This window comes from Barbatula barbatula (assembly GCF_947034865.1).
Source record: "Barbatula barbatula genome assembly, chromosome: 19".
Classification (NCBI taxonomy): Eukaryota; Metazoa; Chordata; class Actinopteri; order Cypriniformes; family Nemacheilidae; genus Barbatula; species Barbatula barbatula.
The window spans coordinates 4,390,852-4,406,154 of record NC_136782.1 but is presented as its reverse complement, the minus strand read 5'-3'; the positions used below and the strand labels follow the sequence as shown (position 1 = coordinate 4,406,154).

The 15,303-nt window shown below is 41.1% G+C and overlaps 1 protein-coding gene across 2 annotated transcripts in view; it reads left to right on the top strand.

Moving 5' to 3' along the window:
- Positions 1-12,544, top strand: part of LOC306908177 (protein NLRC3-like) — a 30,034-nt gene extending 17,490 nt beyond the window's left edge. For both annotated transcript variants that reach the window (XM_079480823.1, XM_079480822.1), the window contains 6 exons: positions 3,526-5,358; positions 6,609-6,782; positions 7,024-7,197; positions 10,360-10,533; positions 10,773-10,943; positions 11,262-12,544. In XM_079480823.1, the coding sequence (XP_079336949.1) occupies positions 3,526-5,358; positions 6,609-6,782; positions 7,024-7,197; positions 10,360-10,533; positions 10,773-10,943; positions 11,262-11,304 (2,569 nt within the window). In that variant the 3' untranslated portion in view covers positions 11,305-12,544. The remainder of the gene's footprint in view (positions 1-3,525; positions 5,359-6,608; positions 6,783-7,023; positions 7,198-10,359; positions 10,534-10,772; positions 10,944-11,261) is intronic.
- The last annotated feature ends 2,759 nt before the right edge of the window (positions 12,545-15,303 follow it).

Genomic DNA, 15,303 nt, shown 5'->3' with positions numbered 1-15,303 from the left:
ATCCTGGATTGTGCTGGGGGAGTGTATCAAGCACTCAAGTATCACGTTTTTAACAAGTTGACCATGTTAAGCATGAGAAGCCAGCACGTTCAACAGTGTAAAGAGGTCAGAATGCATGACATAGCATAATACCCGATCTTCAACTATTAGGAAATTCTTGGTTACCCATTAGTAATTATAAAAAATTTGTATTACTTACTGAATTATTTTGTTATAATCATAGTATTTTGTTCATAATCAGGTCTTACCACATCAGTATGTGATTACTTATATCCGGAACAGTGTGAATGTGAAAACCATGATAAACCCTTTAATAAAAAAGTTATTCTGAGATATAGGAAATGAAAAAATTAAATGTATCAATAAATAAAACATTGAGTTGACTTTTTATGGACAAAATAAATACATTTGAATAAATACAAACAAAAACAGCTAATGTGGATTAAATACACAAGAAGAAGAAGAAGAAGAAGAGCACAAATCGCCGCTCTCGTTTCATTAGCGGATCGATTTGATCAACGCTTGACTTGTAGGGCTGCTGAATAATAGTAACTTTATGAAACCCATTTAAGCCTGACCGATTAGTTCAGTTCATTCAAGTCTGGTTTCGGACCTTCTTTTCTAAGCGACTTTTATGAAACAGCCCTCTGGTCTTTCTAATTTTAGTTGAGGTTTAGCGTTTTAGCAGCATTCAATCTGAACACGCTGCTACTGTGACTTCCGCAACCCCAGACTTCATGTTTATGCTCCTCCCCCTTAAAGTAACAGTGACTTATTTGTGGTTAAGTACTGTAACGATTGATTGACAAGAAAAACTTTCTATTTGATCAAAGAAACATTAGTGACACGATCGATTAAGAGGGGGATTCTTTTTTGCTATTTTGGGTTGTAAAGCACAACAGCTTGATTTGTTTTGATCACAATATACAGAAGTCTACGAAATTCCCTATGATAACGCCCAGCTATCCAAATTAGCAGAGTGCATCGATGATATAAAACATTGGCTGACTTGTAATCTCCTTCTTTTAAATTCTAATAAAACTGAAATATTACTTATCGGACCAAAGACACGTAAACCGAATATTTCTGATTATAACCTGCAAATTGAAGGATGTGCTGTTACTCCAACAAATACAGTAAAATATCTAGGCGTTATATTAGACAGCAACCTGTCATTTCGAAATCACATCTCAAATGTCACAAAAACAGCCTTTTTCCACCTTAATAAGTTGCCAAATTACGAAATATTATATGTGTTGCTGACGCGGAGAAGCTTATTCGTGCATTTGTGACCTCAAGACTTGACTACTGTAATGCTCTACTTAGTGGTTGTCTTGCATCATCAATAAACAAACTACAGTTAGTTCAGAATGCAGCTGCCAGGGTTCTTACCAGGTCCAGAAAACACCATCACATAACCCCAATGTTATCAACCCTTCACTGGCTACCCATTAAGTATCGTATTGACTTTAAAGTTTTTTAATCACTTATAAAGCCTTAAAGGGTTTAGCCCCTACCTACCTAACAGAGCTTCTATCACACTACAACCCACCACGCTCTCTAAAATCTCAAAACTCAGGACTTTTGATAACACCTAGAATAAATAAATCCACCAAAGGGGGTCGAGCTTTCTCATACGTAGCACCTAAACTCTGGAATTGCCTTCCCGACGCAATTCGAGGATCAGACACACTCACCCAATTTAAATCTACATTAAAGACACATCTTTTTAGCCAAGCACTCACTTAATGCAAAATATGCTAAATAAACCACCGGGAGATGCTGACATTAGATATTATTTACTAGAATCATTAAACTTATAAACACCATGCAATGTGTTTTACCTATTTTGTTTTTTTCGTTTTTTCTTATTTTCCCCTGTAAAGCTGGTTTGGAACAATGCACATTGTGAAAAGCGCTATATAAATAAAATTGAATTAAATTGCATAATTACCTATTAAGTGTGGAACAGTATTATAAAGTGTTACCAATTCTTATATTAAGCTTATTGTTAGCAATTGATATATTGTTTAAGTAACAGTCCAGAGCTGCGTTTCCCAATAGCGTTGTCTCTTAGCATGCAACAAAGACTCTAAATGTAAATTAACTACTGCACTGTTTGGACTCTTGTTTTCCCCCTCTTCCATTGGACTCTTGTGCTTCCCCGTTTGGTTTATTGTATTGTCATGTTGCCTTGTTGTTGCCGTTGTCACACTCTGTCTTGTCTTGTTTGTGCATTGAGGAGCATCAGGTTACTTCTCCTTAAGGAGGGGCTTCTGTCATGATTCTGCCGCATCATGTCATGTTTCTCTTGGTTTAGTGGCAGGATCATGACAGAATCTCATGTTTTGTGTGGAGAGAGAGATTTTTGGCCCTTTTGGACTTCCTATGGCTCTCTCTGGTCTCGTCTCTGTTCCCATCCTCTCGTTACCTCGTTATTGATTCATGCCATTCATCTGTTCCCCTTTTGATTTGGTCCATTATTTAATGCCATTGTGTCTTGTGTCTTCTGTCTTGTGCTGGTTCATTGTCATTGTGTGGTGAGTCCATGTGTCTTGTCAGTCTAGTTTAGTGTATTTGTAGTGTAAATTGAGTTTATTTTAAGTCTTTGTATTGTATAGTGTAGTTAGTCCTAGTCCTGTTTTGACATGTTATTGTATCCATGTTTTGTTCTGTAACCCCCTGGTGGGTGTTTGTTTTATATTATTTATTAAATATGTTAAAACCCCTTACCAGCTGTCTGCACCTGGGTCCTCTGTCCTTGTCTCACCACTCGAGAATCCTGACAATAACATTCATTCCCTTATAGACTCCTAAGCCTTTTACTGTAAAATGTTTTTCCAGCTGATGTGCCTTGGGATAATGGGCTATAATTAAAAAGCTAACAACCATCAGTGCATGGCAATTTTAATAATGAAAACACTTCGATACACTGGGTGTAGTACAACTTGAGAATTTTATTTGTAAAATTGAACTAATTTAAAGTAAAAAATATAAATGTAATAATAAATCAAAAGTTACATTAAATTATTAAATTGTATGTGTGAAATTAAACTGCGATGTAGAATGAACCGTCAACAGTGATAAGGTAGGTGTGTAAGTCCAGACCAACTTTACGAAAGTATGACTTACAGAAGGTATATCGGGAAACGCGTATTAACGATAGGGTAAAGCTAAGAACGACGTAGCGTAAAGAAGGTTTCGGGAAACGCAGCCCAGTAAGGTGTTCAAATACGGTAGAATGTTTATTTTTTTTCATGAGACACATGAAAACCAATGAGATTAAATTTGATCAACATGTCACGACCATATTTAAACTTAATTTGCTAGGCTGTGTTTACATTACATGTTATAAACAGTAATGTTTTCCTTATTTGTTATAAAAACTATCCCAGTAGATGTTTAGTCTGATGGTTTATAGACCTTTAAAAACACACTTGAGAGTTCTGATGTCGAAAAATGACAGTGGGATTAGTATAACTCAATAAATTGACTTCTTTCATTTATGTCATAATCTGTTTGCAGTTATTCTTGTGAGCATGCTAGACTGCTAAACAAACTCAAATCACATCTGAGGGAGAAGTTTGAGTGTTTGTATGAGGGAACATCACAGCAGAGAAACCCAACACTGCTGAGTGAGATCTACACAGAGCTCTACATAACAGAGAGTAAAAGTGCGGACATCAGTAATAAAAATGAGATGAGACAGATTGAGACACAATCCAGAAGAACCGCAACAGAGGACACACCAATCAAATGCAATGACATCTTTAAAGCTTTACCTGAACAAGACAAACCCATCAGAAATGTGCTGACAAAGGGAGTCGCTGGCATTGGAAAAACAGTCTCTGTGCAGAAGTTCATTCTGGACTGGGCTGAAGGGAAAGAGAATCAGGACGTCCACCTCATATTTCCACTTCCTTTCAGAGAGATCAATTTGTTGAAGAACAAAACCCTCAGTCTTTTAGATCTTCTTCATCTTTTCTTCCCAGAGACAAAAGATATTGAAATCTCCAGCGGTGAATATAAAGTGTTGTTCATCTTTGATGGTTTGGATGAGTGTCGTGTGTCTCTGGATTTTCACAGCAGTGTGAGGTTGTGTGATGTAAGTGAATCAGCCTCACTGGGCGTGATGCTGACTAACCTCATGGCGGGGAATCTGCTTCCCTCTGCTCTCATCTGGATCACCTGCAGACCAGCAGCAGCTGATCTCATCCCGTCTGAGTGTGTCGATCGAGTCACAGAGGTACGAGGCTTCACTGAGAAACTGAAGGAGGAATACTTCAGCAAGAGAATCAGTGATGAGAGTCTGGCCAACAGAATCATCTCACACCTGAAGTCATCCAGGAGCCTCTACATCATGTGTCACATCCCAGTGTTCTGCCGGATTTCAGCAACTGTCCTAGAGAGAATGTTGAGTGAAGCAAAGAGTGAAAAGGAGATCCCCAAGACTCTCACTCAGATGTACACACACTTCCTGATCATTCAAACAAACATCAAACATCAGAAGGACTATGAGAAGAAAGTTATGAATGATGAAGACATGATCTTCAAACTGGGCAAACTGGCTTTTGAGCAGCTTGTTAAAGGCAATCTGATTTTCTATGATGAAGACCTGAGAGAGTGTGGCATTGATGTAGCAGAAGCATCAGTGTATTCAGGATTGTGCACTCAGATCTTCAGAGAGGAGTTTGGTTTGCATCAGGGGAAAGTTTACAGCTTTGTTCATCTGACCATTCAGGAACATCTCGCAGCTCTTTATGTGCATGTTGAATTTAGAAACAACAACAGAAATGTGCTTGACCCAATTATCAAACCAACTCAAGGAGAGAAGGTTTCAATATCTGATCTGTATCACAAAGTTAAACATAAAGTTTCAATATCTGATCTGTATCAGAGAGCTGTAGATGAGTCTCTTCAGAGTAAAAATGGACATCTGGATCTTTTTGTTCGTTTTCTTCTGGGTTTGTCACTTGAGTCTAATCAGATTCTTCTACAAGGTTTGATGACACAGACAGTAAGAAGCTCTCACAGCAATGAGAAAACAGTCGGGTATATCAAGAAGAAGATCAGGAGCATTTGCTCTCCAGAGAAGTTCATCAATCTGTTTCACTGTCTGAATGAACTGGGTGATTGTTCACTAGTGGGGGAAATTCAACATCATCTGAAATCTGGAACATTAAGAAAAACCAAACTCTCTTCATCTCAGTGGTCAGCTGTAGTTTTTCTGTTGTTGGCATCAGAACAGGAGCTGGATGAGTTTAAACTGAAGGAATTTGCTAGTGGAGAAAACAAAGATGACACACTGTTTGCCCTGAAGAAGTTGCTTCCTGTGATCTGTGAATCCAGATCAGTTCAGTAAGTGTGAACAGTCACTTCACTTTTGAAACATTATTTATGAAGAAATTTAGTGTTCAGTTTTTTCTGCGTGTCTTAATTTTTTCGTGCTTTATGAATTCTTCAGGCATGAAGTAACTAGTGCTGTGTGTCCAACAAATAATGTTTCTGAGGCCAGCGTATATGTTTTGAAATGGGTTGGGAGCAAAAGGAGTGTCACGTATAAAAAAAACGCAGCTGCTATATTTATTTCTGTATTAAATGATATCCCGATCTACCACAGTATTAATACATTTGCTAATTAAACAAATCTGTGAAAATCTAATACTAACAAATTACTGCTGCAGATCCACATTATAGAAACCAAAGTACCTTGGCTGAAAAACGTTGTGTTGAGAGACTGACTGGGTTTGAATCTTGAGAACCTATCATCTCTGAGATAAATTTAAAACGCCAATGTGCTTGGCAAATGGCACACGCCCGCCAGTCTCCGCCCCGCACATACGGGTATAAAAGGAGGATGGCATCGGTCATTCATTAAAAATTTGGGCTGAGGAACCTGAGAGACATCTCCAGGTGGCTGCAGCAGTTTCGGCGAAGCGTTGTAGCATGAAGACACAACGTCTCGTTCCCTCCATCAGGGAACGAAGGTTACAGTCGTAACCGAGAAGTTCCCCTTCAGTCGGTCTCTCGATGTTGTGTTGAGAGACTGACTGGGGATCTATCTCTACACGCACAAGTGAGTGCTACTGCAAGACGTAATCTTCCAGTAGAAACAGTAGTGGTCATACTGAGAAGCCCGAACTTACAGTCATGACAGACAGTGGCACGGACCACCGCAGGGAGGTCACAGATTCACCAATAGCTAAACCAAAAGTGAGCAATTCAACATACGGGACGACCCTGCAGGGCAGTCACTACGTATGAGGCAATAGGCCCAGTGTAGGGGTATCATGATGTTGGTGTTATCTTGAAATAAAATTACTCATATCATGATTTATGCCATCTCCATGTCCCACTCCTTCTGCTTTTCAGAGTGCAAAGTTTGCCAGTAGGGATTTATTAATAAAAATAAATATGTATCAAAACCCTTTGTTATCAAAAAATCAACAAAGTTCAAATGAGTACATTTAGATGGCACATGTGTTGTGTAGGTGACTTGTGCACCCAATCATCACCATTCATACTATATCTACGTAACCAATTACTAAATGAAACTGCTTACAAGAGCACAAAATACACATTTCAAATCTACATGCTTTTTTCTCTAGGTTGTATTATAGTAACATCACAGATGAAGGTTGTTTTGCTCTGTCTCAAGCTCTGAGATCAAACCCCTCACACCTGACACATCTGGATCTGTCTGGTAATAATATAGGAGATTCAGGAGTGAAGCTGATCTCTACTGCACTGGAGAATCCTCACTGTAAACTGAAGATACTGGAGTAAGATTATTTTCATTTTAAAAGAATACGAATTTGAAATGATAATTTGCTGTTTTACCAACATTGATCATATGGATTGTATGAGATTGCTGTCAAATTTAATATTACAAGTGTACACACACATCCAAATTAAATTCTAGCCAGGAATAATTTTGTAATTCATAATAACCAGTTATCTATGTTCAACTGATGTCTGTGTTGTGACCTGTGAAAGTGAAAAGTGTTTTATTGTTCTCTACAGGATGAGCAATTGTAACATCGCAGATGAAGGTTGTACTGCTCTGTCTTCAGCTCTGAGATCAAACCCCTCACACCTGAGACTTTTGGATCTGTCTCTGAATAATCTAGAGGATTCAGGATTGAAGCGGATCTCTACTTTACTGCAGGAACCTCACTGTAAACTGGAGACACTGGAGTAAGTCATGCATTTACTGGTTTGTAGTTAAACATAAATGTATCAAAAGGTCAGAGAGAGATTACGATAGGTAGATACAGTATGTACACATTCAGAGAGAAAAGGGTGCTATGAAGAGGATTGAACAAGTAAAATATATGGCTACAAATTCATACAACATGAAGATTTGATGAAAATCTTTTCATTATGGATCTCCAGCTTCACTCCTCAGGTGTCATTTAGAAAAAGGTTTATCATAAAACACACCATTGATGCTGACAAACATTAAAGGGGGCTTGATATTTTTAAAATGTTCCCTGGGGTATAATTAATAATATTATAATAATAAAATAAAAATATTGTTTTAATTCAGTAATGACCCTTCATCCTGAAATGGTCTGGTCCTTGATAACATCATTGTAACATCAGTGTACACACTTTAAAGCTTGAAACCCTACAGGCCGCTGCTGATGGAGATATTCACTTACATATGCACAAACACATTCCCTAACAATCACACATTCTTTGATAAAAGTTTTTACCACTCCCAGACAAATCCCTAGCAATGTCAGATAATTCTCGTCTAGTGTGTTGTATAATAAGGTTGTATAAGTAAAGAGGAGAAATTAATATTTGTGAAGTGAAATGGAAGTTTACATATTTTGTGTTTTTGATTTTCAGAGTTAACTGAATGTTGTTTTATTCTTTTGTCTTCTGTGTTATCCAAGGCAGTGGTTTTCAAACTGGGGGCTGTGGCCCTCTGGGCAGCCCAAATTAGGATCCACAGTATTTGTGGCATGTTATGAAATATAGAAATGAATCATAAATTCTGTTCAATCAAACACCAGAAAATACGACCACCGACCAAATAAATTGATGTTACAGCATTAAATAATAGAATAGAATGCCTCCTTTGGCGCGTTCAGCTAAGGGCTATGTCGGTACCCCAGGTAGAGCATGCTTTCGTGGCACAAGTCCACTTGTGTCCACAGAAGTTCCACCTGGATGCACCAACCAATGCTCCCTTCCAAAGCGTGTTAGCCCTGGGTGCCCACAGCATGCAACATCCTCAATTCGACATTGTGACATGCCACTTCCGTGGCCCTTCGCACTCTCCATGCGACGGTGCATACGGCAGTGAAGACTTAAGGAAGGTAAGTCAGCAGACCCGCTAGCCCTAGGGCCCTGACCCTGGTGGGACAGCCGTGCTGCCACCACAGAACCTCCCCCCCACGTGGGAAATGAAGCAGATCTCCCTGCTAGTTCCTCCGTCACGATATCTGGGGGACTGGTCACAGCTCCCGTGCTTCGGCCTGAAGTCGCCACCCTTCTGGAGAAGGGGGCAATCGAGCCCGTCCCTCTGGCCGAGATGTCTTAGGGGTGTAGGGCTGCGCCCCGTCCTGGGAGGTTGACGCAGAGGCGCATCCTGAAGTCCGTCCGACATCAGGATTGGTTTGTGGTTATCTTCGTGCCTCGATTCTACGGCAAACCTTTTCTTCAGTTTTGCCTTCAAGGGTCGAGCATACCTGTACAGCCTCCTCCCTCTCGATCTGGCCCTGCCTCCCTGTGCCTTCGCAAAGGTCACAGAGGCTGCCCTCAGTCCCCTGGGAGTAGGGCATGCGTATGCTAACTATCTTAATGACTGGCCTATCTTGGCACTCGTTGGATCTGTGGCCTACGCACAGGGACCATGTGCCTGGCATCTCGACCGATTTGGCCTACGGGTCAACCAGGACAAGAGCATGCTCTTCCCTGTCGGAGCACCTCTATTCCCGGTTTGGGACTAGACTCTGTTACCATGCAGTTTACCTCACGAGAGCATGCCCAGTCGATTTTGTGCTGCCTGGCTCTCATCAGGCAGCAGTCAGCAGTCACCATGAAACACTCCTTGGGCATATAGTGTTCTTGTCGGCAGTCATGCCGCTGGGGCATATGAGACCGCTTCAGCATTGGCTTCAGAGTCGGGTTCCCTGGAGAGCGAGGCTTGTTTCCATCACGTCTGTCAGCCGGCGCACCCTAGCCACCCGGAAAGACATGTCCCACTCCAGGCTGGAGTCCCGTTAGAGCAGCTGGTGAGGCGTGCCATGGTACGGCAGATGCCTCCCTGCTCGGCTGGGGTGGGTGTGCAACGGGCAGGCAGTGCCGTGGTGCTGTACTGGCCCCCACCTGCAGTGGCAATCCAATTGGGGATCAGGGTCTCTGTCCAGCCTCTTCGCATGGGCGTCGAACCTGTGTCAGACCGGGTCTGATATTGAGACCGACGGCGGCTGGGCGTAAGCCTACGAAGCGCCTTCTCCCCTCTTCAGTTGGATGAGTGCGCTATTTCAGCCTCCCTACTTCCTCCATTCAACGAAGTGTAGGCATTCCATCCATCATTATGCACTGCATGGCGGCAGGCTGAGCCTCCTTAGGCCGGGTACTACCTGAGCACTGTATAGCTATGGCTTTATAGCTCTAACCGGACCTAGTGCTCCACACGTAGTAATCCCCGACAGGGCGGTTCCATCTAATGTAACCTCATAAGCCGGCTGCCATGTTGGCAGCCCATGACCTCCCCTAGGTCTCCACCTCTCACGGTACAAAAGCACGTTGTTCCCATGAGTTCTCCCCTGCGGGTGAGACCATGTAGGGGCCTCCACTAAAACTCCTCCCAGCGGTAGGAAGTGGTCTCTGTAGCGTCCCCCCCTGCGCTTCCCAGTGATCCTTATGGTGTCAGGCGGGCTACTCGCCTCTAGAGTAGCAAGGCCACCGCCGGTATGGCTGGTAGTGAGAACAAATATATATTTATGTTTTACCTTTTATATTCTGTACGACGTTATGAAGATAGGTTCTCAAGTTAAACCCCATTCTGTCAGTCTCAACACTGTTTTCTCCATTTGTCAAATGTTTAGGTCTTTTTTCCCAAACTGTATAATGCACAATGAAACAGTAAAAAGCAAACGTTTTGACATCAGTAGGGCCCATTTTCATTATTTTGCCTTTATAGGTCTCATGTATGTTTAGAAGTTGACAGTAAATAAATAAACACATAAACATAACTGTCATAATAAAATGTAGGAGAGAAATTTTCTCTCACTTCGTATATATATATGTATATATATATATATATATATATATATATATGATAAATGCCCATTCCGACAGTTCCGCTGAACTGATAGTGTGTGTTATTGTTCTCTGCAGGTTAAGATGTTGTCATTTCACAGATTTAGGTTGTGCTGCTCTGTCTTCAGCTCTGAGATCAAACCCTTCACACCTGAGAGAACTGAATCTGTCTGGTAATAATATAGGAGATTCAGGAGTGAAGCTGATCTCGACTGTACTTTATAATCCTGACTGTATATTGGAGACACTGAGGTAAGATCATCTGATATTATGAGATGTTATAAAGTAATAAATTCGAAATTCTTGTAAATGCAGAAAATATATCTGTTTATATGAGCTGATATTGTAGTTCTGATTAATATAATCCCAACAAGAGTTATCTATTACATGAAACACAGTCAGAGCAAATGAAAATGATGTAGTCTCTCTGTCTTTCTTTTTTCATGAGATGTTGTTTGTGAAATCAGACCAAACTGCATTGTTCTCTACAGGTTGGCTGTTTGTAATATCACAGATGAAGGTTGTGTGGCTCTGACTTCCGCTCTGAGATCAAACCCCTCACACCTGACACATCTAAGTCTGGTTAATAATAAACTAGATTCAGGACAGAAGATGCTGTCTGATCTAAAATATGATCCACTTTATAAACTGAAGAAACTATTGTAAGTAATAACATTTTAAACAGGGGTGTATTTAGTGATTTGGGACCCCTTAGCAATTTCAAGCATGGGGCATGTACAGTCGGAATTGCCTTTATAGGAATTATTTTGCAGTCTCTATCTCAAAACAATGAAAAAAAGTTTTTCTCTACATTTTTAATAAACTAACTGTCTGTAAATAATTAGTCTCAAAATTAAATGAAAATGTATTAAAAAAAACTCAATTAACAAACTAACTATTTACACTTTCAAGTACATTCAAGTGTATTAACATACAGTATGTCACAATATCTGACTGTGTGTTTTATTTGTCCGTAACAGCTGGAACAAATGTCAGTCTGATACTCAGCTGATGGGATGGTAAGGAGCTACAGTCTTAAAGTCCAGACAATCAACACAGACTGAAGAAGAGACAGTGGGCCTTATTTGAACATTCTTAGTGCTTGGTCTAAAGTGCATGGCGCAGGTGCACTTAGGGAGTATCCCAAACCACTTTTGGTGTTTACCAAAGGAAAAAAAAGTCGGCACACCAGGCACATGGTCTATAAGGGTTGTATCTGTTCTCTTAAGGTGCGTTCCAAATGGGATATATTGCTTCAAATTGAAAACAACCACGGCCACCATATTGAAAGGTCATTCCAAACGGAAGAGCCCATAAGTGGTCGCTGCAAGGGCCCTTCGGAGAAAATAATTTCTAAGGCTACAACGATGGACACTTCACACTCCCATAGAACACCTTCTAATCGGCACAGAATGATGATGCAGATGGGCACTTCAAGAAACAGTTGTTTGGACCTCACACCCTCCAAAGCTCTTACTCCGGAGGATAAACCCTTCAAATGGATTAGGGCATATGAATAATCCCTTCGGAATGCAGGGTCTATGAATCATGGGAGTGTTTTGGCAGTAACATGCAATAAAACCAATCTCCCATTCCCTTTAAAAGCCAGTTGCATTTGCGCCATAATGGATTTCCTATTTAGATGGCAGAATTTGCAAGATTGTCCTTAAATTTAGTCCAACCCTAGTTTGTGCTGTTTTTTACTGGTTGGTATTTGATGCTGTTCTCTGTCCCTCTCTCGTTTGGGCTTTCGTGTGAGCTTTCTGTCTGCTCCCTTTAGAAATGAGCTAATTGTGAGTTATAGGTGATTTAAAATGAACGGTGACTTTCAAATAATGATGAACGAGATAAATCTGTGCTCTATGTTTGCGAACCCTCTTTGAAACGCAAGAACACGTCCTGTATTGTCAACACAAACAATCTTTGTGTATTGTACTTAACTGTGTTATGCCTGTTTTGTCCACTAGTGGCCCCCATTGTGTAATTGTGTTGCCCTTTTTCCCCCTTTTGAAATTTGAACTATTTGATTCACCTGTTTGCAGTTTCTTTTAGATGTATTTAAACTGTGAGTTTATTTTCTTCATTGCTTGGTATAGTCTATTTTTGGATTAACATTTGAATAGGATTTTCCTTGGTATTTTTATGGATTCTGTTGTGGCTTTTTCTGTGTTGAACATTTTTGCAATATTCTTTTGGATCATTGGATTTACACTTTTGCCTTTGTGGATTTTTATTTCTGTAAATAAACTGTTCTTAAACATTTGCTGTTTGCCTTACCATCAACTACCTTGGTCTACCTTGTTAAGAGGTTTTGTCTTAAACCAGGGATCTGAGATTTTGACAGTAGGGGTGGCGAGATAAAGCCTTGTGAAGCTTTTTAGCCAAGTGGTTCACAAAGAGGTTCATTTCTCGTGGCTTGATTTGCACTATACAATCTAGTGGCCAAAGAGTGTAACACAAGCAGATGCATTACAGATGTACCTGATGTGGTCTGTGAGACACTATATTTTGCGCCAGTTAAGGCTTAGAAATAACGGTGAAGAAAAAATAATTTACACATAGAAAGCCCTACAAAAAACAGATCAACAAGAACATGAGAAACAACTGATCGTGTGTCTGATCTAAATTATTATTTCTGTGCAGGTTGTGTAATTGCAATATTACAGAAAAAAAGTCTTGTGCCTCTGAGGCCCTGCAATTATACATTTTCATTTGAAAATGCTTCCACACTGAGCTTTTTGAAAGTTGTAAACATTTTTTATCCAAAGTGGATACATTTGAAGCCAAACAGTTCTGCATCACTAGTACACTCTAAAAGATTGTGCTGTATAGCACTAAAAGTGGTTCTTGGCTCGCAATCAAAGGGCAACCACATTTAAATTTGTGTTTATTTATTTAAATTGGTTAAATTGGTTACATTAACTGATCTTTTATCAGTTCGACATGCTTGCCATCAGATAGACTTTCCTCCTGCACGATATGATACATATTTTGAGGATTAAAAAAAAACGACGTTATGCGATTCCCAGTATGCAAGTATAGAGTAATTTTTTATATGACATCTTTTTCTAGATATCTTTCAAGATATATTTTTCTTTAAAGTCAAGCCCCAAGGCCACTCACCCAAGAAACATTCCTGCCAGAGCCAGATGACATGGTCACCCCACTCGAGCCAGACATGATGAGATCACCTAACTCTTAGAGTCCATTTATGTACATGGAATGTTTCTCTTCCGCTTGACTATTGTTATTTTATGTGTTTACTTTCTTTGATTCATAAAGATGCTGAGTACCATGATTTATTACAATTTCTTTTCTCATTATTAATTCAAGCCTGAATCTGATCCGGAAAATGAAGATCAAGATGATACAACTTTTACAGCATGATTCGAGCAGGATGTAAAGGATTGGTAAGGTTTTACATTTACATTTAGGCATTTGGCAGACGCTTTTATCCAAAGCGACTTACATAGCTTTATCCTATACATTTTACATACAGTAGATATCTGCAATCCCCTGGGATCGAACCCACAACCTTGCGTTGTTGACGCAATGCTCTTACCACTGAGCGGTTCAGGAAGCTGGAACTCTGGGAATGTGGCCAACCATTTGTGTTCGCGGAGCAGCTCCGGGATGCCAGCTGCAAATGGCTGGTGGATGACGAGAGTGCGACGTCGATACCATCCTGGAAAAGGTGGTACTGGAGCAGTTTCCAGGCCGTCATTTCGGTCTGAGCCTGAGTGTCCCACAGGACAGTGCCCCACTCACTTGCTCAACCCGTCAGCAGAGTCAAGACAAACGCCACCATGGACTCTTTAGTGGCATAACGGCGTGGCTGGAGGGAAAACACGAGACCACACTGGGAGAAGAAAGGGCGGCAGGCGTTACATTCTCCGCTGAAGACCGGAGGGCTGTTGACGTGGGGCTCTGAGTTGGCAGGCGGTCCACATGAGGAAAGATTTGAAGCATGGCTCACAGCAAGCTCTCGGCGTAATTCGGTGACCAGTGAAGTTAAGTCCGTGACCTGATCCGCGAAGATTCCCACCTCTTGGGCCGTGACGTTCAACCGTGTGGCCTGCTGTCCGAGGGCGGCTCCCTGTTGTTGGATCGCGTTGTGTAGAGGGTCCATCCCCGCTGGGTCTCCAGTATGGTCAGATCGTTCTGTCATGACACTGGGACACGCAAGAAGGTTCGGAGACTCAGATGCAGGGAAACAAGAGATCTTGGTTAATAAGAGTCCAATAACTCCACCAGACAACACCACCTTTGAGTAACGACCACGTAAGCCCGGCGGAGAGAGTACTCCACCGGGACTTACGGGAGAGCAGAAACACCACTTCGAGAGATCCGGGCCTTTGAAAGCAAATAAACTCTGAAAATACACAATCCAAGGCTTGACAAGGTAACTAGACAAGAGGGGCCAGGAACGTGAGCTAACACAAACAACGATCTGACAAAGAACGAGAGGACAAGAGGGACTAATTAGAGGGGACCTAAACAGCGGGAACAAGCTACAGGAGAAAACTAATGAGCGAGCCGAGACGGCTGCTAATGGGGACGAGCTACAGGAGTGCGGGTGATGAGGTGATGGAAACCCAGTGAGGGGAAAGCCTGATGGAGAAACGGAAGGCGGGGCAAATGACGTAGACACCGAACACGTACAGAGCTGTCAAACCGGCTCCCCATGAGTTTGACAAAAACAAAACAGGACACAAAGCCAAGACAGGACTATAGGATCAAAGCCAAGACAGGACAGGTTGCTTGCCACACTTTCACTATATTAAACACTATACTGGTTTGCCTTCTTGTTGTGTCAAAGTTTCAGTAGTTAAACCATGGTTAATTTCCCTTTAGGGTCACGTAACTTCATTTGATGCTAAAACTTCTATTTTGCTATTGTTTTGTAATACATTTACATTTACATTTACATTGTAATAAAAAAAGAATTCTGTCTCTCACATGCAGATGCTTCAGAGCCTCTGTTCTGACAGAAGACACACTTTGCACGCATTGATAATACGT